The sequence below is a fragment of the Marmota marmota genome, unplaced genomic scaffold, assembly GCF_001458135.2.
Source record: "Marmota marmota marmota unplaced genomic scaffold, marMar, whole genome shotgun sequence".
In the NCBI taxonomy this organism is placed as follows: domain Eukaryota; kingdom Metazoa; phylum Chordata; class Mammalia; order Rodentia; family Sciuridae; genus Marmota; species Marmota marmota.
The window spans coordinates 7,833,676-7,855,992 of NW_025999925.1; the positions used below are offsets into that span (position 1 = coordinate 7,833,676).

The following is a 22,317-nucleotide window of genomic DNA, read 5'->3' on the forward strand; positions in this document are numbered from 1 at the left end:
CCTTTACCTCCCAACCACCCCATTCCAAACCTCACTGCCCAATTGCATAGATTTTAGACATTTCGATGGGCATTTAAAGCCCTTCACAGGGCACCAAAATTTCTCTAGCATTATCTTCCATTACAGTCATTCACAAATCCTTCTTTTGCTTATTCATTTATTCACCACCTATTTTGAACAGCTATGATATGCCTGGTGTCATTCTAGATGCTGGAGACATTGGAATAAATATAATAGATAAAAATCCCTGCCCTAGTGAACAAATAAGAAAATGAATAGTAGGTCAGATGGCGATGAATATAGCGAAGAACAGAAAAGCAGGGAGGTGGACTAAGGAATTGGAAGAGGGTAAAATCCTAGAGTGGTCAGGGTGTACTCCACTGAAAGGTAATATTTAAGCAAAAGAGTGAGGATGGTGAGAGAACCAGCATAGTAGCAGCAATCCCAGTGAAACATGTTAAAATAAGGGAGAGTACCTGCGGGAGCCAGAGGGGGACACACATCTTATAAGCGTGAACACCAGTAGGGAAGCCAGTAATGCTGAGTCCTAGACGGGCAAGATCATGTAGGGTTTTGTGGGCCCCTGTAAAGACCCTGGCTTCTCCTTTGAATGAGACAAGAAGCCAGTTAGAGGGTATGGGAAATTATGTTTCCCAAGATAGCTGTTAAAATCTCACACCTCACAGTCTTTTCCATGATGACCTTGCTACTTCTCTAGGAAGAGAACAGGTGGATGGATAAAGAAAATGAGGCATACATATGATACAACACTATTTAGCCTCAAAAGGGAAGGGACTCTTGCAACATGTAACAATTTGTACGAACCTGGAGGACACTCTTAAGGGAAATAAGCCAGACAGAAAGATGAATATCACATGATCTCACATATGATATCTTTGAAAAGTCAAACTCATAGAAGCACAGAGAACTGTGGTTACCCAGAGGATTGAGATAGAGTTGGGTGATATTAGTCAAAGAACACAAACTTTCATTAAAACAGGAGGAATAAGTTCAAGAGATCCATTGCATAACATGGTGACTATTGTTAATGTATACTTAAAAATTGCCAGGAAGATTAAGTATTCTCACCATAAAAAGAATATGTATCTTAATTAGCTTAACTTGACCATTCCAGAATGTATACCTGTTTCAAAACACCTTATTTGATACCATAAGTATATACAAGTTTTATTTGTCAATTAAAAAAAAATAAGCAGACACACTATAAGGCCTGATTAACATGTGAATCAATACCTTTGGAAAATATTAACTGAAGGACTTGAATTATATGTATCTAACAGAAGGAGAAAAAATACCATGGTTTTCAATTTTACCTTTTATTAAAGTACAGAGTTAACAAGTTTTGCATTTTCTACATAGGAAAAGACTGATCAACTTCAGATGCTGTATAGAAAAATTAGCATTCAAAAAACAAATACAAATTCATAATCGGCTTTGTAACTAAAAGGAAAAATAACTATTTCAAAAGTTAGCAAAACCTAACCATATCACAGACCTTTATAAACTTCGAACAGTAGATTTACCACACCTATTGCAGTTTCAAATTCTAATATAGCAAAACGTAACCACAAAATTTGGCTACAGCTAATTGTTCCAAAAAAGTTTAAAAAATTAACAAAGTTATGACTATAAAATTGTTGGTTTTCTTTCCAAAATAAAAAAAGCTTAAATCTTTAATAAAGGAAGACAAAACAATCCTCTTAAATTTCTTATAAATAGCTCTCAAGACATATATTACGCATCTGTTGTAAGCTTTCTTTACCTGAGGGAATTTCCCAGGATCCTTTATCACAAAGGATTACCTTTGAACAGTTCTATCATTTTATTCACATGAATATGATTAAACTTCTAAGGAAGTGGATTTGGACATACGCATTCTTAATCTTCCCTTCCCCAATTAAGTTTTTTTCTGAAAGGATTTCGTTTTAAAACAAAACCAAAAAGCTTCTTTGGTAAAAGCCAAATATTTCAACCTTTCAAAAATGACCGACTCTGTGAATATCTACTGAAGAAGAAAGATCTAAAGATCCGTGTGAACAGCTCTATCATCCCATGAAGTCACAGGTCCAACGTGAGAGAACCCTTCTCTGCCTGAAATGTAAAACTCAGCTTATTCGCAAGATGCAGAGAACATCCTATGGAAAATTCCATGAGCCAAGTGGCTACCTGCACTGTCCTTGACGGAGGAGGGCCCACTGGTCTTTCTAGGTGTTCAGGTTCTTATTAGCTCAAGGCCAGAACCCTCTTGGTTGGGGGCAAAGCCCTCTTTCAACTTCAAGAGGTGTAGGATGTGAGTGTACAACAAAACGAGATCTTATTTAGAAAGGCAATAGAAAGAGAAAAAAAGAAAGCCCAGGAAGCTTAAATACATGCCCTGGAATTCCCTTCACAGGATAACATGAAGCACCGATGATGGTAAACTGTCTGGCAAAAATTAAATAAGAACGTCATCTTAAAAAGGCAGAGAACAACAATTTGGGGAGAGGGGTGATTAACTGGAGGCTGAGGTCATTCACAGTGAAGGATCCTCTGAGGAACTGCAAGTCCTCAATGTGGGAACTCCCTTGCTGGCCATTACTCACTGGAAACAGAAACCCTAAGAGTCCCAGTGACTCCACCCTCCCTCCCGCCTACACCCGTAGTCTATCTACTCAATAAACCTCTGGCAAACAATTTGTAGACAATTTCCCAAGAAACTGTGAAGACAAAACCATAACCAACCAACTAGTATTACAAAAGCTCAACTCAGTAATGACATGGCAGGTTTTCTGAAGACTTGAGATTTAGAAGATTGTCTCTCGTCTTCATTCAGGTTACATGTCTACCTACAGTGACACTCCCAGGAGTCTCCCTCATGAAAATGAGAGGGAGAAATTTTCCACATCAGATGAATGGCACAGGGGAAACAGACGCACAGTCTCTTAAAATCTTCAGCTTTCATCTCCAGAGGAGCCTGACCAGCAGCTTCAGGAAAGGCACCTTTGTAATCAGGTACAAAAACTTGGAGGAAGCAAAAGTCTGTTATTTTTTTAAAAGACATCAGTGAGTTAAATGAACACCACTGTTATTGCAACTGAAGCAACTGGCACAATTTTTCCAGTTTCTTAAGTCTCAATAACACAAAATGTAGTTTTTTTTTTTTAAAACTATCAATGTTGATTCATCACCTGAATATTGTTTCTCATTGTTCATAATCATTAAAGTTGACTTCTTGTCTCTACACCCTAGGTTCTCAGAGTGCAGCCATCTATCTGTGGCCATCCCAGAACCTTGCTAACACTGTCAGTTGAAAATAAAAATGAGAAGGACCTTCATCAGACCTTCAGAGGAGAACACTGTGCCACAAACCAAGAGTTGTGCGGCTACACAACGGGGGTGGGCTGGGCTGGCTAAGATGGAAGCTGTGAGGGGCATTATCTTCATTTATGTTTCTCTGAGCCTCTTTCTACAGAACAAAGGGGCCAACAAAGGCCAGCCCAGGATGCATGGCCTTGTCAGCAGGACCCTGACCTGGCGTAAGGGTCAGTTCTAAAGTTACCCCAGCTGGCTGCCAGACCCAGATGGGAAGACAAATCAAGAACTCAACTAGATCTCTGCAGGAAGAAATTCAAGGAAACTGCCTGTGATTCTACCTTGGCTATTAAAGGGCTTCTTATGGTGTTTCCTAAGGGTGACCTTGGCTGACCAAGAGCCCCCAGGTCACTGCACCAGGCACTGAAGTGGCCTCTGCCAGGGGGCTGCCACACACAGCCTCATTTCCTAGACTGTCACTAATTCATGGAGCTTGCTCTCCAGTGGCTTCACTAGAGTCACTCAGACTTGGTGTACAACTGTTCAACTGTTTATTTGGTGACTTTGGATGCAGCTTTGAACTGCTCAGCATGGAGTTCTGCCCTACAAAAAAAAATATGCATACACTGACATAGGCATACATTAAGGGCCTTTTAAGACTGAATCTCAAACACTATAAAGAAGGCAAATTCCTAAAGGAATTCACTCCTGTCTTTGCTTCCTCCTTGGTATTTTTTGAGAAGACGGCAAAGGAGTGAGTAGAAAAGAAAAATCTGAGTAATTTCCCCCATTAGCACGTTGGCACATGGGAGCCAGGTTTAGGTGAGACTCAGTTCTACTCAACTCATACAGAGGGGCACAGAAAAAGGGTCTACCAAGTCTTCCAGGAGGTTCAAAAAGAGTCTCATGGCATTTCCACTGGTGTGAACTCAGGGATTGAACTTAGGGGTACTTGGCCATTGAGCTACATCTCAGCCCTATTTTGCATTTTACATAGAGACAGGGTCTCCTGACTTACTTAGCGCCTCGCTTTTGCTAAGGCTGACTTTGAACTCATGATCCTCCTGCCTCAGACCCACAAGCCGCTGGAATTACAGGCATGCACCATTGCGCCTGGGTCCACTGGTGTCTTTACTGGAGTTACACTAAACAAATCTCCTCCCTGATAAGAACATCCAATACTGAAAATGTACATCTCACATAGCTGCCAAAAGTCAATTCTCGTTTTACTCTACAAATATGTATTTTGGAAATTTCTCTAGCTGTTGTTTATGGCTTAATTAAATATCCCCAACCACCCACCTCTTCTTCTAAGGATATTTAGTTACTCCACAGCTTCTAACAGACTTGTCTGGTCAGCCCTGTTTGAGAGGCCACCTGGGATTTTCACCTCAGCAAATCTACTCCAAGGAAATGAAACCACAATGGACATTAATAGTGTGGTCACATTACAAATTCAGGAAACAAAAGCTCTTTTGCTTTTATAATTTCAAAGGCTTCACGGTGGAGGAGAAGCTGAGGGGCTAACCTTTACACTTGAAAGAGGGGTGCAGCAGATTTCAGCCAAGAAGAAACTTTTTGTTAAGGTCCTTAAAGTATTATTAATTATAGCACGAACAAGTAAGAACCATAGTTCTCCATCGCTTAGGCAACGAAAACATGAATGTTGTTCTGGAATCACATGAACACCACCATGGATAAGTGCCCTACTTATTGCAGTAACTTGGATCAGGTAGTGTTAACATGATGGGGAAACACATGGATAGTGATGGCAAATTGTGCTTTTCACATTATTACAAAGATGCGAAACCCAGAAAGGATGAGGGGACCTCTGGAAGGCCAAGGGCAGAGAGGGAAGGCTGTGATTCCCAGCATCACAACCACAAAGGGAAACACTTGGGGACCACGAGGAGGCAGCACTGAGGGTGGATTTAAAGACAGGTGCTTCTTCTTGTTCCCTATAAATACTAGGGAGCTGTGAGCAGAGCCCTTTGGGGAAAAGGCTCCAGGAAGTGATTCAGGAGATGAAAGTAAGAGAGACAGGGGTCTGGATTCTCTTGGGGGCTGGAGACTCAACATTTTGCTTGCTTTTTAATTCCAAGAATGGGAATAACAGGTCACACAAGATAATTTTTATCCCTGTAAAAAGATGTTATACCATTCTTTTGGTGATAGCATACCCAAGTACCACTACCCAGTTCCTAAGGGTAAGACATAAAAATGCATGTATCACAAGTTCAGGTTGGTTGGAAATCTCAATTTCTTCAGGACAAATTGGTAGTTTCTTTCTGAATTTCAGAATTAAAAAAGCTCATCTGGGTTTTTTGTTTGTTTGTTTGTTTTTTCCTTATCCCCCTGAAAGCTTTTTCAGACACATTTAAAATAGCCAGGGGATATCAGCTTTTCATAAGGCGCCAGTTGCTGCTCAGACCCTGGTACACTTGTTCAAAGGACAGCTCTTCCAGCACAGCCTGCTGAGCGAAGTGGCCAGCTGCCATCCTCACACGGAGAACTGCCTAGAGGGACAGCAGAGGGGAGCGACCAGCGTCCACAGGTACAGCAGCACGCACACCCAGCAGGAGGCCATCTTGATCCAGAAGATGGACCAGCTCCCGCTGAAGAAGGTCTCGATGCTGGCACTTTCATAGCTGTTGGAAATAAGACATCCAGCCATTAGAATAGAAAGGAAATGAGGGGAGAGTCTCTGCCATTAAGGGCCTCCCTGCTTCCCGTCCTCACTAAACTTTCTTTAAAAAAAAAAAAAACCCACTGGAGGTATAATTCACACCCATTTAGAATGCATAATTCAGTGGCTTTTAATAAGCTCAGACTTGTGCATCATAACTACTATCAATTTTGTAACATTCTCATTACGCCAGACCTGCACACCCCTAGTTCCCCTACCAAGCTCAGTTCCCTGATCCGCCTACATTCATTAATCTATTAATCTGTCTGTATGGACTGGCCTACTCTGGACATTTCATAGAAATGGAATCATGCAGCCTCTGTGACTGGCTTCTTTTTTTCTTAGCATATTGTTTTCCATGCTCTTTTCAGGATGTAGTATGTATCAATACAGGTTGAGTATTCCTTATCTGAAGGCTTGAACCACAAATGTTTCAGAGTTTGGAGTTGTCTCAACTTGTTTGATAACTTACGATAGACAGATTTTGGAATATTTGCATGGACATTACTGGGTGAGCATTATTAATCTGCAAGTCCAAAATCTTAAATGCACCAAAATAGGAAGCTTTTTGAGTGTAATATTAGATTTCAAAGCATTTCAGATTTCTGAATTAGGGATGCTCAACCTTGCTTCATTCCTTGTTACAACTATATAATATTTCATTATATAGACTTGGCATATTTTTTAATCATCAGTTGTTGGACATTTGGCTTATCTCTGACTTTACACTGTTATGAATCATGCTGACATTAATATCTGTGCACAACATTTTAAATGAATATAATTTTTGGGGGGGTACTGGGGATTGAATTCAGAGGCACTTAACCATTGAGCCACATCCTAAGTCCTATTTTGTATTTTATTTAGAGACAGGGTCTCACTGAGTTTCTTAGCACTTCACTTTTGCTAAGGCTGGCTTTGAACTCGTGATCCTCCTGCCTCAGACCCCTGAGCTACTGGGATTATAGGTGTGCACTACTGTGCCCAGCCATAATTTTCTTTTTGTCTTTTGTTTTATACTTCAGAATGGAATCACTGGATCATATTTGTGTTTAACCATTCTAAGAACTGTCAAAATATCTTCCAAAGCAGCTTCCTTTTACATTTCACCAGCAACACAAGAGGGTTCCAATTTCTCCAAATCCTCTGCCTTTGTTATTACAGCTCTCTTCACCCTTTCTTCTGCATCCCAAGTCAAAATTCCCCAGGAATTCTCAAAGCATCACAGGGAAGCATTACAAGTTCCTTCCCCTCCCTCATGGAGACATTCGGGGATGGCAGGCATGGTGATCCCAGCTACTCAGGAGACTGAAGACCGCAAGTTTAAGGCCAGCCTGGGCAACTTAGTGGGAGCCTTGCTCAAACTAAAAACTAAAAAGCTCAATAATGGAGCATCCCTGAGTTCAATACCAAGTATCACATACACGACAAAGGGATGTTCGGGAAGAATATCCTCAAAGAAGTCTTTTCCTATCAATGGGTCTGAAACTTCACCCCCACCTGACTGGTATTTTTCATCCCCTTGCCTCATTTTAGTTTTATACCCAGTGCGCCTCATTTTATGACACTGTAATTGACTTGAATCATGATGTGTCTCTCCCACTAAGCTATCAGTCCTGCTACCTATGGCACGGTGACACAGAGGATCCATTTGCTGAATCAAAGACAGTACAGAGAGCCTGCTATCTCTCTAGTGTCTATCCTAAGTTATCAAACAAATTGCGAAACAACGGAAACTTTGGAACAGTTTGAAAAGTATGAATTTCCACATAGTAACAGAGAAAGTCAGGTCTGTTACATAGCAATAACTTAAAAACTAGAAAAAAAAAATCAGTACAGTGGCACATGCCTGTAATCCCAGCTCCTCAGGAGGCTAAGACAAGATCATAAGTGCAAGGCTAGCCTGAGCAACTTAGCGAGAACCTGTCTCAAAATAAAATTTAAAAAGAGCCAAGGATGTAGTACCCAGGTAGAGAGCCCTGCATTCTATCCTAGTACTGCACAAAGAAAAAAATAAAAAAGAGACAACATTTGAAGTAGGAAAAACAAAAAAAAGGATATTTTCTTCTTTTAAAAAAAGTATTTTCCTCCATTGCTATTACTGTGTTTTTTAATCAGCCTTGTGGAGTTCATCCATTATTTCTCTTTTGTTTTGTTTCTGGGTGCTGGGGATGGAATCCAGGGACTCTCACTCTACCTTTGAGCTAGACCCCCACTAACCTTCCAACTCTTAATGCTGCAGTAAGCACCACCAATTCCCAGGGTGAAAAGGACGCTGATCAACAGGTAAGGACTGTTTGTTCTTAAGGCTACGGGTACAGCAAGACCTGGAGAAGGGTTTAGTTCCTCCAGGAAGTCTGAGCTGCATCCTGGCACTTCAAAAAGAACAACACTTAACTTAATTTTTTGAATAATCAAGTGGGTCACTCACTGGAACCAGTTGGTAACAGTCATCATCACATACAGGGAAGCCAAAAAGAACACGAAGTGGAAATAGGAATAGCTGTAGACAGTGCCTCTCTTCTCATCATAAATGACCCGAGGTCCCTCTTTCACATTCTGCTGCTCTTCGGTATCTGCAAATCACAAAGGGGGCCCAAGCGAAGAGAGTCAACATGAGCACACCTCCGGTCTTAGCACTCATTTCTGTCCCAGTAGCTGCTGAGCAGAAAAAACTATCCAGAGCCATCTTTCCCCCCGACCTCACCCCATAACTCCCTTGATCAGAAGAGTCACCAAGCACCATGTTTATGTTAGCAGAGCAAAAGAAAGAGAGCCCTTAAAGAAATAAAGCATATTAGAAGCAGAAAGGGAGAGAATAGCCTCTGGGACCCTCCCTTCCAAAAGAGCAGAAGTTCAAGGAACAAAATGGCCCTAAAATGAAATGTCAGGACCTCTTGGATTTTCCAAATCCTTCCTTTAAAAACTGTATGTTCGACTTTTCTAAGTCTTATTGTATAAGTTAACTTCAATACGAGTCAGAATACAGACTGATTTTCCCCACCAGAATATCAACACAAACAAAGTTCCTTGAGGAAGAATGAGAAAGTATTGTGGAACAAAAATTTCCCCCTTATTGTTCAGGACATTAATATCTGGATTGCAAATGCCTACAGTGAGAGCTGCGAGCCCACAGGGCCCAGGGACACACGGAATGAGAGTATGCCACTTACCCACTCCATCAGGCCCGAAGCAGAAACAACACCGAGCTACCTGGGAAAGCAAACGAAACACAGTCAGACGCCTGGTTTTTGCTTGCTATTTCCTCATCAGTAAAGAACTAGGGGACACCCATGTGCCAACCCTGCCCTGCTGGAACCATGGCTTAGGCCCTGAGCTACACACTTCATCCTCTTAGAAGAAATGATTAAGCATATGCTGTTTCCCAGATAGGCCAGGTGCTGGTGACTGGAAACACCATGGACATGGAGATGTGTCACCCAGACCCCCTCAAAGAGCTTGGTGCTCCCCCCACTGAGTGCTGGGAATAGAGCCTCCAGATAACAGTTCCCTAATACTGCAGGTCATCAGCAGCAGATCTGTCCAGCCCCACAGCCAGCGCCTGCCCACAGCAAGCCCTACCTGGGCTTCCCCCAAGGAATGATAGACCACAGCAGGCAGAGAAGAGCCTGCTATTAGAACCATCGGAAAATTAGGACCCCCCCAGGAACAACATGCTCTGGGTCATACGAGCACCCTCTGGGGTTAACGAGGCTTTTCCAGCCTATACTGCCCTTCAACTTCACCCTCTGCCCAACTCTGCCACCTCATAAGACAAGAAGTCCCCCTCTTCTTGCACTCCCTGCTAGTATGACCTCATCAAATCCTCTTTAACCTTTGAGATTGGGACTATTATTCTGTTTACAGTTGTAAAAACCAAGTTAAATAACTGGCCTGAGTCACCAAACTAGCTCAGTGTCACAGGATGGAGACCACAGGGTCTATGATTCATAATAAATAAGATAGGATACTAACAAGAGTAAAGCTGACAGAATCTGAAATGGGAAAGTTAAGGAATTTGGAAGGACAAGGCCGGTCTACATTTCCTATCAAGACAGTCTGGGAAGTGCGGGGTCATCAAAATTTTCTGGCAGAAGACATATGAAGTACAAAAAACAGCCAGGCCCGAGGATGTGGGCGCTCTGGACTTTGTCCTGTTTGAACCCCTCCAGGCCAAGTCCTTGTTTCCCTCCTGAGTGGTGAGTAAACATGTAATAGAGGTATCAGCCTTGAGAGCCTTGGAGAGTGTGACGTGGTTTAAGATTCAATATGCTAATTCACTCAATGAGCCCAAGACCTGGTAGGCTGAGGTCCTAGTTCTTTTGAAGCTTAAGTTACCACAAGAAAATATCAGCCCTTTCTTTTAAAAGGTGTATCCTGTGAAACTGGAGAACAAACTGACTTGCTCAGAGGGAAACCCACTGGGCCGTTTCCCCACAGAGTGAGAAGAACAACATCCTCTCTTAAACCTAACTTAGAGACTTGTTTTTCTTTGAGCTTGCACTCTGTACACAATAGGGACATTGAAACCATAAGCATCTAGCCTCAGCAGGTGGCCACCCAGTCAGTTGTGAGAACAAATGCCTGCCTTAGAGACCATTCTCTTCTGTATAGTAGGCAGCAACCTATTCAAAGTCCTCATAGTTTTCTCCTTTAAGTGACAGAAAGAGTTGGTGAATGATGCTGGCAGAGTGACAAGCCTTCATAATAGTCCACTATGTTGGGGTCAGGTGCAGGAAAGCCCATCCCTAGACACCCAGCTGCAGAGTAAAGTGCCCATAACTGGACAGACACCAGGGCTCTTCCATCCAGAGAAAATCATTAAAATGCAGACAGTGGCTGGATGCCAGGCAAGGCCAGCAGCAAGGACCAGGAGACATCAGCTGAGCGCCTGGGCAGCATGGTCAAGAACACGGACACTGGGGCCTCAATGCGAGGTTTCTATTCTGGCAAATTGAAACCTACAAGTTTAAATGACTTAACTTTTCCATTCCCCCCGCCCCTCTGCCCCCCCCCCCCCCCGTGATAGATGGAGATACAGTTAGCAGGTCACTAGGTTTTTGTTTTTGTTTTGTGTGTGTGTGTGTGTGTGTGTGTTTTGTTGTTTGTTTTTTTTTTACAACATTTAAAAAGAAATCACATATGGAAAGCTTAGAATAGTGCCTGGCACATCAAGTGCTATCCATCCGAGCCACCAATGGAACCCTTGCTCCATGCCATTTGGGGGGTCAGGACTGAGTCTTTTCCTGGCCACCTCCATCTGCTTGACCTTTCTAGCCTTAGTCAATACCCTAGAAAGAGACTTTGACCACCTTAATTCTTGGGACATGCAGGAGAAGGAACTGATGGGCCTGAAATCAGTGCACTCATAGTTCATAATTCTTTACCCAATGACATGCCCACCTGATGGACCTGATACAGTCAGGTGAGCCCATGCATTTACCTGTTCAGTAGTGTCTGCGCAAGACACGCAGTTCCCTCACTTTCCCATCTTTCTCTCCCTTCAAAACAACTGTTACATAACCTCATAGTTACACTGCATATGTAGGGCACATCAGAGAGAAAACAGATGAGTGGAGCAAGAATTAACACATACACACACACACACACACAGAATTTTATGACCAAAGAAAAATTATGCCAGTCTTTGGTGGAGGGTGGGCAGTAAGATGCTATGCAAAAGGCCAATACTATTAAAGGAAAAATTAAGAATTACTTGTTTCTTTGTGTATATGGGGTGTGGGTGTGCATGTGCTGGGTATGGAACCCAGACCCTCTGCTTGCTAAGCACTACCACTGATCTATATCCCCAATCTAGGTGATTTATTGTAATCCCATACTATATACAGGAAAGGGTGTGTGTGTATGTGTGTGTGTGTGTGTATTATTTTTTCCTGAGCAGATAAAGAGGATCATGGAATGCAGATTAATAAAGACACAAACACAAAAGACCTTCCTGAGAAGTGGATCTTGAGTTGAAGCAGGAAAAGAAACAAACTTACTTCCAGTTCAGGAGCTGCATATCGCCCCTGCAGAGCATCAGAACTTGATCTTGTTGTTGATGTCAAACTAAGAAACAAACAAAACGTCAGCAGGACATATTAACATGGTCTGTTGCCTAGAACAAGGGAAAACTGCATGGCCACTGATCCAGTGAGAGACTTACTTATAAGCTGTTCTTAAACAAAAGTACAGTTGCTGTCCTGGCCTCATCTGCAGATTAAATCAACTGCAGATCAAAAATATCTGGGGTGGTAATGTCTACGGTGAACATGTAAAAAAAGAAAAAATCCCCTTTCCTTTTTCCTTTAATAACACAATATAATAACTATTTACATAGCATTTGCATTGCATCAGGTACTATAAATAATCTGAAGATAATTTGAAGTATAGGGAGGATGTTCCTGAGTTCACCACATCATCTTATACAGGGGCCTTGAGCATCTACAGATTTTGGTATCCATCTAAGGGTGATGAAGTCCTGGAACTAACTGATCCCTACAGACACTGAGGGATGGCTGTAGTCTTTTTTTTTTTTTTTTTTTTTTGTACTAGGGATTGAACCCAGAGGTGCTTTACCTCTCAGCTACATCCCCAGCCTTTTAATTTTTTTTTTTTTAATTTGAGACAGGGTCTCACTATGTTGCTTAGGGCCTCACTAAGTTGCTGAAGCTGACCTCTAACATGCAATTCTCCTGCCTCAGCCTCACAAGTTGCTGGGATAACAGGATGAGCCACTATGCCCTGGGGTAGTCTATTCTAATATCCCACTTTATTCCTAAACTGACTGTCCAAATTCTCCAGCTGATATCTTTTTATGTGCATTGCATTACAGCATTTTATGCAAAGGGAGGTATAGAGAAATACGATTGCCTTTTGGTACTCTATCTTGGCTTTTAGTATTGGTTTTTGCCTCTCCTCCCTCTAATGTCAAAATAATTTTCTGATTTCACCTTTATTTTTCCTTCCCTATGAGTAGTCTTACTTAGAGGGACTCAAAAGCTATGAGGGAACCCAGAGGTAGCAACAGAAAGCAAAAGTACGAAAGCAAAAGTCACAGTCATTTACTGTGATAGTCGCCTATGCCAGAAGGACATTTCCCTTTGGAAATTTAACACAGAATAGCTTTCAGCGTAGTTTTAAAAAAAAATCTTCTCATAATTTTCCCCACATCTAGAGAGGCAAAATGTTATAAAATTTGGTTTACAAGGGTAAAGCCTTATTTTTCTCTAAAAACAAAAACACAGAAATATTTTAAGCAAATATAAATATATATAATACTTAGGGTTCCAGTATTAACTTGATAGATTCATTAGCAAATATGTAATGAAGTTCTGTTGTATGTCAGGCTGCCTTCTGAGCACTGGGACTTAGAAATAAAAAAGGCAACAATCCCGCCTCACAAAGCTTCCGAGCTTGCTCAGAGATGGGTGACAAGTGTTGCTCTCAGGAAGCTGGTTGCTAGTGGACAGGCACAGAGACTCATTTTGATCCAATAAACCCCATGAGGCAGCATGGCCTTCTTTGCTCATTTTCTTCTTTCCCAAAGAAAGATCAATGAGCTACAGAGAAACCATAAAAAACCTTGCTCACAAAGAGGTCCTCTGGGATCCACCCACTTTGCTGTTCTACAGTCCACACAAGTCCAACAGCCTCACTTTTATTTCTGCTTTGAAGTGATAGATGCTAGTGCAGGCCCACTCCATTCCCACTTCCTGACTTGGAATGCACATATCTGCCCCTGCACTTAATTTAAGAGTGCCTAATATTTGGTTCATATGAATTATATTTTAGTATAGTATAGAGTTTTCTCAGGGGCAAATGTCATTTTGGGGAGGGGGTACTGGGGATTAAACTCAGAGGCACTCAACCACTGAGCCACATCCCCAGCCCTATTTTGTATTTTATTTAGAGACAGAGTCTCGCTGAGTCACTTAGCACCTTGCTTTTGCTGAAGCTGACTTCGAACTTGAGATCCTCCTGCCTCAGCCTCCCAAGCTGCTGGGATTACAGGGGTACGCCACCAGACCCAGCTGTAACTTTTAATTTTAGGATGAGATTGACACCTGAAATCTTCATCTGAAAGATGATAAATGAATATTCTTCAAGAGATACACTTAATTGTTAATTGTAATTCCATTTATAATTTTTTTTAATAAGACTGTTTCAGAAAGACAAAGCTTCAGATTCGAACACATTTGTCACTTTCCTTTCTTCTATCAGAGAGCACCAAACATGGGGAAGGTTTTATTTTGACTTCTAAAGTATTAATCTCTAGTTCATCATTTAGTGCCATGATTTCTTTTTTTTAATATTTATTTTTTAGTTGCAGTTGAACACAACATCTTTATTTTATTTATTTATGTTTATATGGTGCTGAGGATTGAACCCAAGGCCTTGCACATGCGAGGCGAGCGGTCTGCAGCCCTAGCCCCTAGTGCCATGATTTCTATAAGTAGATGTTAACATAAAATAAGGTCATAATATTCAGTCACAGCCTTTCCCCAAGTAAAACTCTCTTCTTGGAATTATCAAGAACATATTGATTTTACAAGCTCTTTAAGCTAGGAAATTCTTATTGTCTGCATGAAGGCTGTTACAAAGACCCATCTATTTGGTCAGCATAGCATAAGTAGCTATAAAAGAATCCCCAAGTTCTCTTAAGGTCTTCTCTTCCAGGGCTAAGGTATGTGTGACTTTAACCTGGAACTTCCTGAGGGAATAGGGGGAGACTAACAGCCTATGGCCCAGGCAATGCTTCATCTTCAGAAAGCATCTAACTCACTATAGCATGTTCACCATCCCAGGACCCACAAATGCCAGTAGAGCCTCACAGCCATTAAGAAATCCCTCAAAGTGTTGCCCTCCTTCCTTTCCCCCACCACTGTAGTAGGCCCAATCTCTTCCATATTGGCAGAAGGATGCACAATACAGGTTCCCCTTAGTACCTGCTTCAGTTGATTTTGGAGCCGGCCAAAGACCCTTGGGTTATTGAAAATCTCTAAGGAACATGTGCAGACTTTGCTACTAGATGTCATAAATCCTGTCCTCCCTGACAAACTCACAAGGCAGGCCTAAGAGGGATGGACTTATAGAAAGAAGCCCTGCAAATGGGCCAAGGTGAGATGGGTCCAAGTTGGGATGCTCCTTTACAGCCATCATTCCTGGGTGCAAGGGATGGGAGCTCTGGAGACGTGATGGCCACAGGTGGAGAGCCAGGAAGTAAGTTTTGGCTGAGCCCTTCTTCCTTCTTCCTAGCTGAGATGGCACTGAGTACAATCTGCTCTCAGTGACACCGCAGTAGCAGCCTTCATGAGAGGGAGAGCCCCAAAAGACTTAAGCGTCTGAGATGTGGACCAGGGAGACTCCAGAGAGGTGAGAAGAAGAGAGCTCAGTGGGCTGAGCCTTCCAGAACTTCACAAAAAGTGAACCCCAGGCAATCTGGGCCTTGCAATGAACGCTGGTGATTTCTGTCTCCCTTTAATTTGCACACTACTCAATCTCCTAACTTCCTACAATTTCTATCAAGAATTATAGATATCTCTGCAATCATGTTCAATGTGGCCTCTTTTTGTAACCTCATCCAACCCTTCATTCTCTTTGAGCCATGGAGGAAAATGTAAACTTGAAGAAGAACTGAAAACCCCCAAATGGGCCAAGGCCCATCACTTCTGTGAGAGGCCGATTTGTAATTTGTTTAGACGGATTTGTGATTTGTTTAGAGCCTTCTCAAAGCTGACGCCTCCTGGGGCTACAGTGAGTAATTACAGCAAACATCAATCATCAGACCCCATATGGCACTTCACTCACTCTTGAGAGGAATAAACTGTCCATCTGCACCGAGCGTGTTCATGCCTCTGGGTTAAAGAAACATCTCACAGAGTAGGCTGGTTACCCTCAGCTCCACTTTGTGTGAGCTGCTATTTTATATCTCATCACTCCATTGGCTACTACAGTTTTACAGTTTAATTCATGGCATTTAATAAGCTTTGTTATTGGCATTTAGACAGATTTTAAATGGTAGCTGTCAGCTTTGAAAATTGACATCTTTGGTGAATATCAGATTAGCCCTGCCTGACTTCCATTGTAATGCCTTAATTTTGAAAGAGACATTTTATGTATCATCTCTCACTCAAGGGCAGATTCAAGGGTGGCTAAAAAGTGATTCTTTATGCTTACTAGAAAACCCAAGATGTGATTGAGTGAAAATTCCATGCTGTAAAATAACTCCAATTCCACGTGGTAATTTTACACAACACATTAAGTAAAATCTTTGCTATCTTTTTTTATAGTAAATTCAAATTCTATTTTGTCTAAGCGGTAAACTACCCCCCATCCCATAACCCATTGACCATCCAGCCCGGTTTTGCTCTGTAGGGTAGAACACACCTGTAATCCCAGCAGCTCAGAAGCCTCAGTAACTTAGCAAGGCCCTAAGCAACTTAGTGAGACTCTGTCTCAAAATAAAAACATTAAAAAATTTTTAAATGGCTAGGGATGTGGCTCAGTGGTAAAGCACCTCTGGATTCACCATCCAGTACCAAAACAAAACATAAGGTTTTACGTTGTAAAATACCTTTGTATTTTTTATTTTATTTTTTGTAATACAAAAATTAAAAAGATATGCTATCTCACTATTAAAAAAAAAAGCTGTTAAGAATAAAAAGGGGGCAGGGAGAAATACCAGTTATCTCTAATGCCACTATTATTATAAGTGGTTTATTTTCTTTCTGGATTTTTTCCTACATGTGTAGATACAGCTATATTTTATTTTAAAAGTGGATATGCGGTTTAGTAACCTACTTTTCTTCCCCTGATTTACAAGCATTTTGCCTGCCAATACAGAAAACAACTCAGTGAAAAATCATGAATTGAGCTTGTTGCTGCCATTTCCCCTCAAAGCCCAACAATAACAGACTCAGGAAGGAAAAGCTTACTCAAGGAAGGAAGAGCCAAGAATCAGAATTCAAAATCTCCATAACTTTATGGGTATTTTCAAATGTTCCATTGAATTGGGCCTGAATTCCATTTGCTAATTTGTAGAAAGCAGGTACTCAGTGAACAATGTGTGGAATAAATACAAAAGAAAGCACAGAAAGTGGCCATCATGGTCCCTTCTGCTGCAACAAAGAGACTCTGTCACTATGGGACAGACTAAGGACCAATATTAGACCACCATCATTCTAACTACCTGCAACATAACAAGTGTTCTCTGGCTGATACATACTCTGGCCTGTGTCCTTGTGGGCCCCCTTCTAACAGTAAGAGTAGTGAGAAAAAGTGCCAACATGCTCAGAATGACATTTTGTTTACACACTCTATCACCACCAGGACCGTTTAGTTTCAGTAAAAGGAAGATATAATGTGCCCACAGCAAGGTGAAATTCTTATAAGCTGAAACATTAACAAACAACTTATAAAACACACAGAAGTAAAACCTACTTGTGAAAAAGTTATTGTCAAAAAGAAGCTTAATTGTCAATGAAATATGTAAGAAGCCATTCCTATCCTTGACTATTCTTTCCCTAGCATTTTTGAAACCCTTTCAAAGTGGAAGGTTTTTTCCACATGAGCATCTGAAAGGCATCTACTCTGGGAGGGGCTGCCTTACCTACTCACAACACTGTGGGTTTTAGCATAAAAAAAGGATATTTCCTGTCTTTCCAGGACCATGCACAGAATGACCATGTATGCAGAGCGCTGTACTCTTTCAGCAACAACAGAACAAATGCGATTTCCCTTGAATTAAAAAAGTTGCCAGAATATTCTGGCAATACACTAACTCTTCCTCACTTTTTGTTCCCTTGCTCTTCAAGAATGCTATAGCAACTAATATTCAACTGTCTTTTAAAGGGCATTAGGTAACATTACTACAATATACTGTGTGTTTATTCTTACTTACCCCAATAAATACAAGTAAGGTAAACAGTTCCAACATGGAGAGTTCACATTGTATCTCTTTGTTACTTCTGGCCATTTCTCCCTTCTTCAGATGGTATTTGTTTTGCTGCTTCACAGGTGCTGAAACTTATTTAAATTCTTTTCTTATAATTTCAAAGTCTGCAAATTGGCCTCAAGGAACTCCTAAGACTTACCAAGAATATAAGATGCACCCAATCAAGAGGATAGTACCCAGCGTAGTCACCAAGTTTTCATCTCTATATAGGTCCTGACCAAAGTTGGGCACACAAATGGTAACATTCTTCCCATGTTCATCCAGAGCTTGTACAGAAAACAAAGTAATAAGAGTTCAATTAGAAAAGCCTATTGTAATTCACAACAGCATTCATTTGGGGAAAATTCAGGTAACTCTAGTGTGATTCCTTAATCATTGGAACCTTCTACTGTATCGCCAAGTCTATTCAGACTAGATTTTTGTTATTTCAATGCACCACTCTTCCACATTGGCAAACACTTGGAGCGAGACTCTCACATTCCAGATTATTGCTAAAGGGAATAATTGAAGAGACTTTCTCTTTTTTAGTACTCTTCAAACAATACTGAAAAGAAAAAGTCAGATCCATTTTTCACTTGATTTGGGAGCTGCTGAAGACAGAGGGGCAGGGTGCTGAGGCCAGTCACAACTAACTCACAGGAGCAGTATAAGCCTCCTGGCCCAGGCTCCTAAACCAGAGAGGTCAATTTATGTAGGTAACACAAAGGTCCTGACCTCTTTTGGTCTATAACTTAGGTCTGAACTTTGAAAAAATGTGAAAGGCTACATATAAAGATTTCTGTAAGTGGGGCCCAGTGTCACCCACCTATAATTAATTCCAGCAGCTCCCTAGGCTGAGGCAGGAGGATCACAAGTTCAAAGGCAGCCTCAGCAACTAAGCAAGGCACTAAGCAACTCAGTGAGACTCTATCCCCAAATGATATATATAAAAGGGCTGGGGATGTGGCGCAGAGGTTAAGCAGCCCTGAATTCAATACTGGGTACTAATAAGAAAAAAAAAAAAAAAAGATTTCTATAACATTACCACCAGTGGTTATTTACTTTTTGTCTATCCTGCTGTGGTTTAAAAACCTCTTTATCCTTAGGCCAATGAAAATTTTTGAACAAACTATAACTTTTCTATTTAAGTGGTGCCACCTGAAGAAATAAATGTGTTTTGCTATTTTTAAGTGATATTTGCTATTTTAAAAATACTGTAAACAAAAATCCCATTAAGTAAAAACGAGATTAACATACAAACAAAAGTCCCATTAAGTAAAAACTGGAGATTAATATACAGTCATAAAAGAAAACCTGAAAGAGAAATGGATTTAAATAAACATATAGAATCAAAATAGGCCCTTTTCTTTTTTAAAAGTTAAATCTAGAATAGTCTAAACTTACTGTAAGACTTCTAATTATATCACTTTTCATTATAAATAGCTATAAAGGCAATTCACAAAAATAGTATCCATATATGCTAAAACCTTCAAAATTATCATTGCCTTTGCTTTCAAAATTTAAAAGACTTCAATTTTCTAAAGAGACTACATTTACTCATTTAATATAAGATGAAACATAGCCCCAAACACACATATTCTTATGTGTTGTGTGTATGTATATCACAAGTAATAAAGGTAAGGATAAAATATAATGAGCTTGAAATCAAAAAGAAAACTTGATCCTTTACTGGCAATTCTTAGGAGTTTATATTAATATCACAGGATATGAGTGTTTTTAGCTTAAAACCCCTTTTTAAATAATCCACAATTCTACAATAGTAGCAACTAACCCTTACATAGAACCTACTATGAGCCAGGAATGGTTCTAAGTGATTGATATATATAACTTGAGAGCATTCTCACTAAATTCTTAAAAGCACTCTAATGAACCAAACTATAAACCCAGGCAGTCTGACTCCAAAGATCACACTAACCACTATGTTCTGCTGTCTCTGTAAATAAATGTCATTTAAGATGAGCAGTTGAGGTCACCCACCAACAAGTGGTGGATCTGGATTAAAATCCTGTATTCTGCTTCTTTCTCCTGCCATATCTTTCCATTTTGTCTCTGTTACAGAGAAATAAGCTCCTAAAGAAAATTAATAACCAACTAAAAACATAAATAAAGCAAAAAAAAAAAAAATTCCTTGAGAACAATACAGCAGCAAAATACAAAATAGACTAACAGCAAGAAGACCCAGAAGAAGGAATTTTCATTATAGCCCAAGTTAAAGACTTTGTTTCTTGAAAAAGTCTAGATCATCATCTTTGATTTATTGAATCTTGGATATTTTAACAACAGCTCATGAATATATTCACACCACAGACACGTGCTTCTAACAAGGCTGGCTTACCTACTTCTACAGGTTTGCTAGACAGAGCTGAGAAAGTGAGGTATGTGACGTAGCAGCTGATGAGCCCTGACTGCAGCAGCCCAGAATGTGGCTGACCTAGAAAATGACAAGAGACAGAGTGAAGATCAGTCTTAATAGGCCCCCTCCCCCCGCCCCAGCCCCAATTACATTCTTTCAACTTGAAGGCGCACCTCTGGGAGAGAAAAGACATATATAATGTGTTTCCCATATAGAACTTAAAATTCAGGGGGAGGGAGTTATACACCCAGCCTAATGCTGCTATTTCAGACATGCCAAATTCTGCCAAGTTCTCCACCAACACCTTATCAAAGTTGTAACTATCCATAAACACACTGCTTAGTTCCCCTGAGGTTTATAACTTTAGTTCTTAAACCACAAGATCAGGAAAAAAAAAAAATTACCACCATTATTTTGTGACACCACATAATTTAGCAGAGTAAATAAGACAGATTTCTCAGGGTGTGCATCCTGGATGATTCTACAAGATTATTAGATACTCTGTAGTCCAAGATGGCAAACCCTCCCACCCCTACACACACACACACACACACACACACACATACACACACACACAATACCTTATCTGTCAATGAAAAAAAAAGGGGGAGTGGTGGGGCACACTAAATGAGTACAAAAGATAGTCCAGGCTAAAGAAGAAAGGTATGAGGCTTGATATTCACTGGGAGAAGAGTTTTAAAGTTATAATATTTAAATTAAAACTTTGTGTTTGGATCATTCAGAGTAACCAGTATGTGCCAAGGGATTTTCTCTTTTTTGGTAAAATTTTCAACTATCTGTTGACATGAAAATATTCAGCCTTCCCTCTGGTTAAATTTGTTTCCAAAATGATCATTCTTGAATTATAATTATCCATAAAGGTATAGAAATAGACTCACTTATAATATTGCTCTTTAGCCTGAGAATAAGACCTGACTTAGCAACTAATGGCATTAAACCAAATATTTCAAAATGTTAAACCTATTTCAAAAGGTAGGGTTTAACCCAAAAGAGATTTTAATCTAAACGCCAAGAGTTTGATCACTATTTTAGAAAGGATTCAAGTGGGCTGCAAACTTACTGTCCGTATTTGTCTTTTCCTACCTGGAAATCTGAATGTCCTATGCATGTGAAACATCTATACAATGAGATCACTACAAGAAACACCAGACCAGGAACATCTCTCTAACCCAAAGAGAGAACATCAGAGACATCAGAGGTAATGTACAAATGACAATTCACACTTGTACTTTCTGAAGCAATTTTCAAACCACGTGGCCTATTCCTTTGGGGCTTTGAAACACCCTAAGCAAGGTCAGGCTCCCATGTTTCTGCTGACTTCCTTGAAGAAGAGCCTGGGCCTGAGGAAGGTTAGCTAACAAGGCCAGCTGCTGCCGGGATAGGAGTTCCTACTTCCTGAAGCCTAGACCACACTGTCCTTGCTATCTCCACAGCCTTGTGTGAAAGATGACCCCAGAAACAGCTCCTTCCAGAGCCCATCACCTAAGTTTCACCCAGAGGTCACAGACAAAACTCATAAACAACTTGCTTAACATACTCTAAGTACACTTCCATTTAAAGCCTCCTTCATTAAGTTCATTAAGTTTACCTTTTTGGCCACAGGTAAACCTGGTTATCACAGGTACAGAACATGAAGAGGAGACTGGCACCCCATCCCTCCTACTGCTGACCCATCTACAGTAGGTTAAAGAATGGCCCTGGTTTCACAAAACCCCACTGAGTTTGTTCAAAGACATTTAGAAACGTGGAAGAAAAGAAAAAAAAAAAGTGTGCTTACGATTCTGGACACAGGGTGAGATGGCTACCATTGAAATAAGCAGGCACAGGCCTCCGTTTAATCCCAGGATAATCTTGTTCTCCATGCAGCCGACTTTCTGTGTGTAAAATACTGCCATCACAATCAAGCCCCCGACGGCAACGGAGTACATGATGAGAGTCACCAGGGACAGGGAGGCGTACCACAGCTTGTTACTGGTGGTGCCTGCAGTC

At 40.8% G+C, this 22,317-nt stretch overlaps 1 protein-coding gene across 3 annotated transcripts in view; it reads right to left on the reverse strand.

Moving 5' to 3' along the window:
* Nucleotides 1–1,321: 1,321 nt before the first annotated feature.
* Serinc5 (serine incorporator 5) overlaps nucleotides 1,322–22,317 on the reverse strand; it is a 104,388-nt gene continuing 83,392 nt past the window's right edge. For all 3 annotated transcript variants that reach the window (XM_048800199.1, XM_048800198.1, XM_015497847.2), the window contains 7 exons: nucleotides 22,106–22,317; nucleotides 20,290–20,385; nucleotides 18,094–18,220; nucleotides 12,001–12,067; nucleotides 9,172–9,211; nucleotides 8,430–8,574; nucleotides 1,322–5,960 (listed from right to left, as the gene is read on the reverse strand). In XM_048800199.1, coding sequence (XP_048656156.1) covers nucleotides 5,813–5,960; nucleotides 8,430–8,574; nucleotides 9,172–9,211; nucleotides 12,001–12,067; nucleotides 18,094–18,220; nucleotides 20,290–20,385; nucleotides 22,106–22,317 — 835 coding nt within the window. In that variant the 3' untranslated portion in view covers nucleotides 1,322–5,812. The remainder of the gene's footprint in view (nucleotides 5,961–8,429; nucleotides 8,575–9,171; nucleotides 9,212–12,000; nucleotides 12,068–18,093; nucleotides 18,221–20,289; nucleotides 20,386–22,105) is intronic.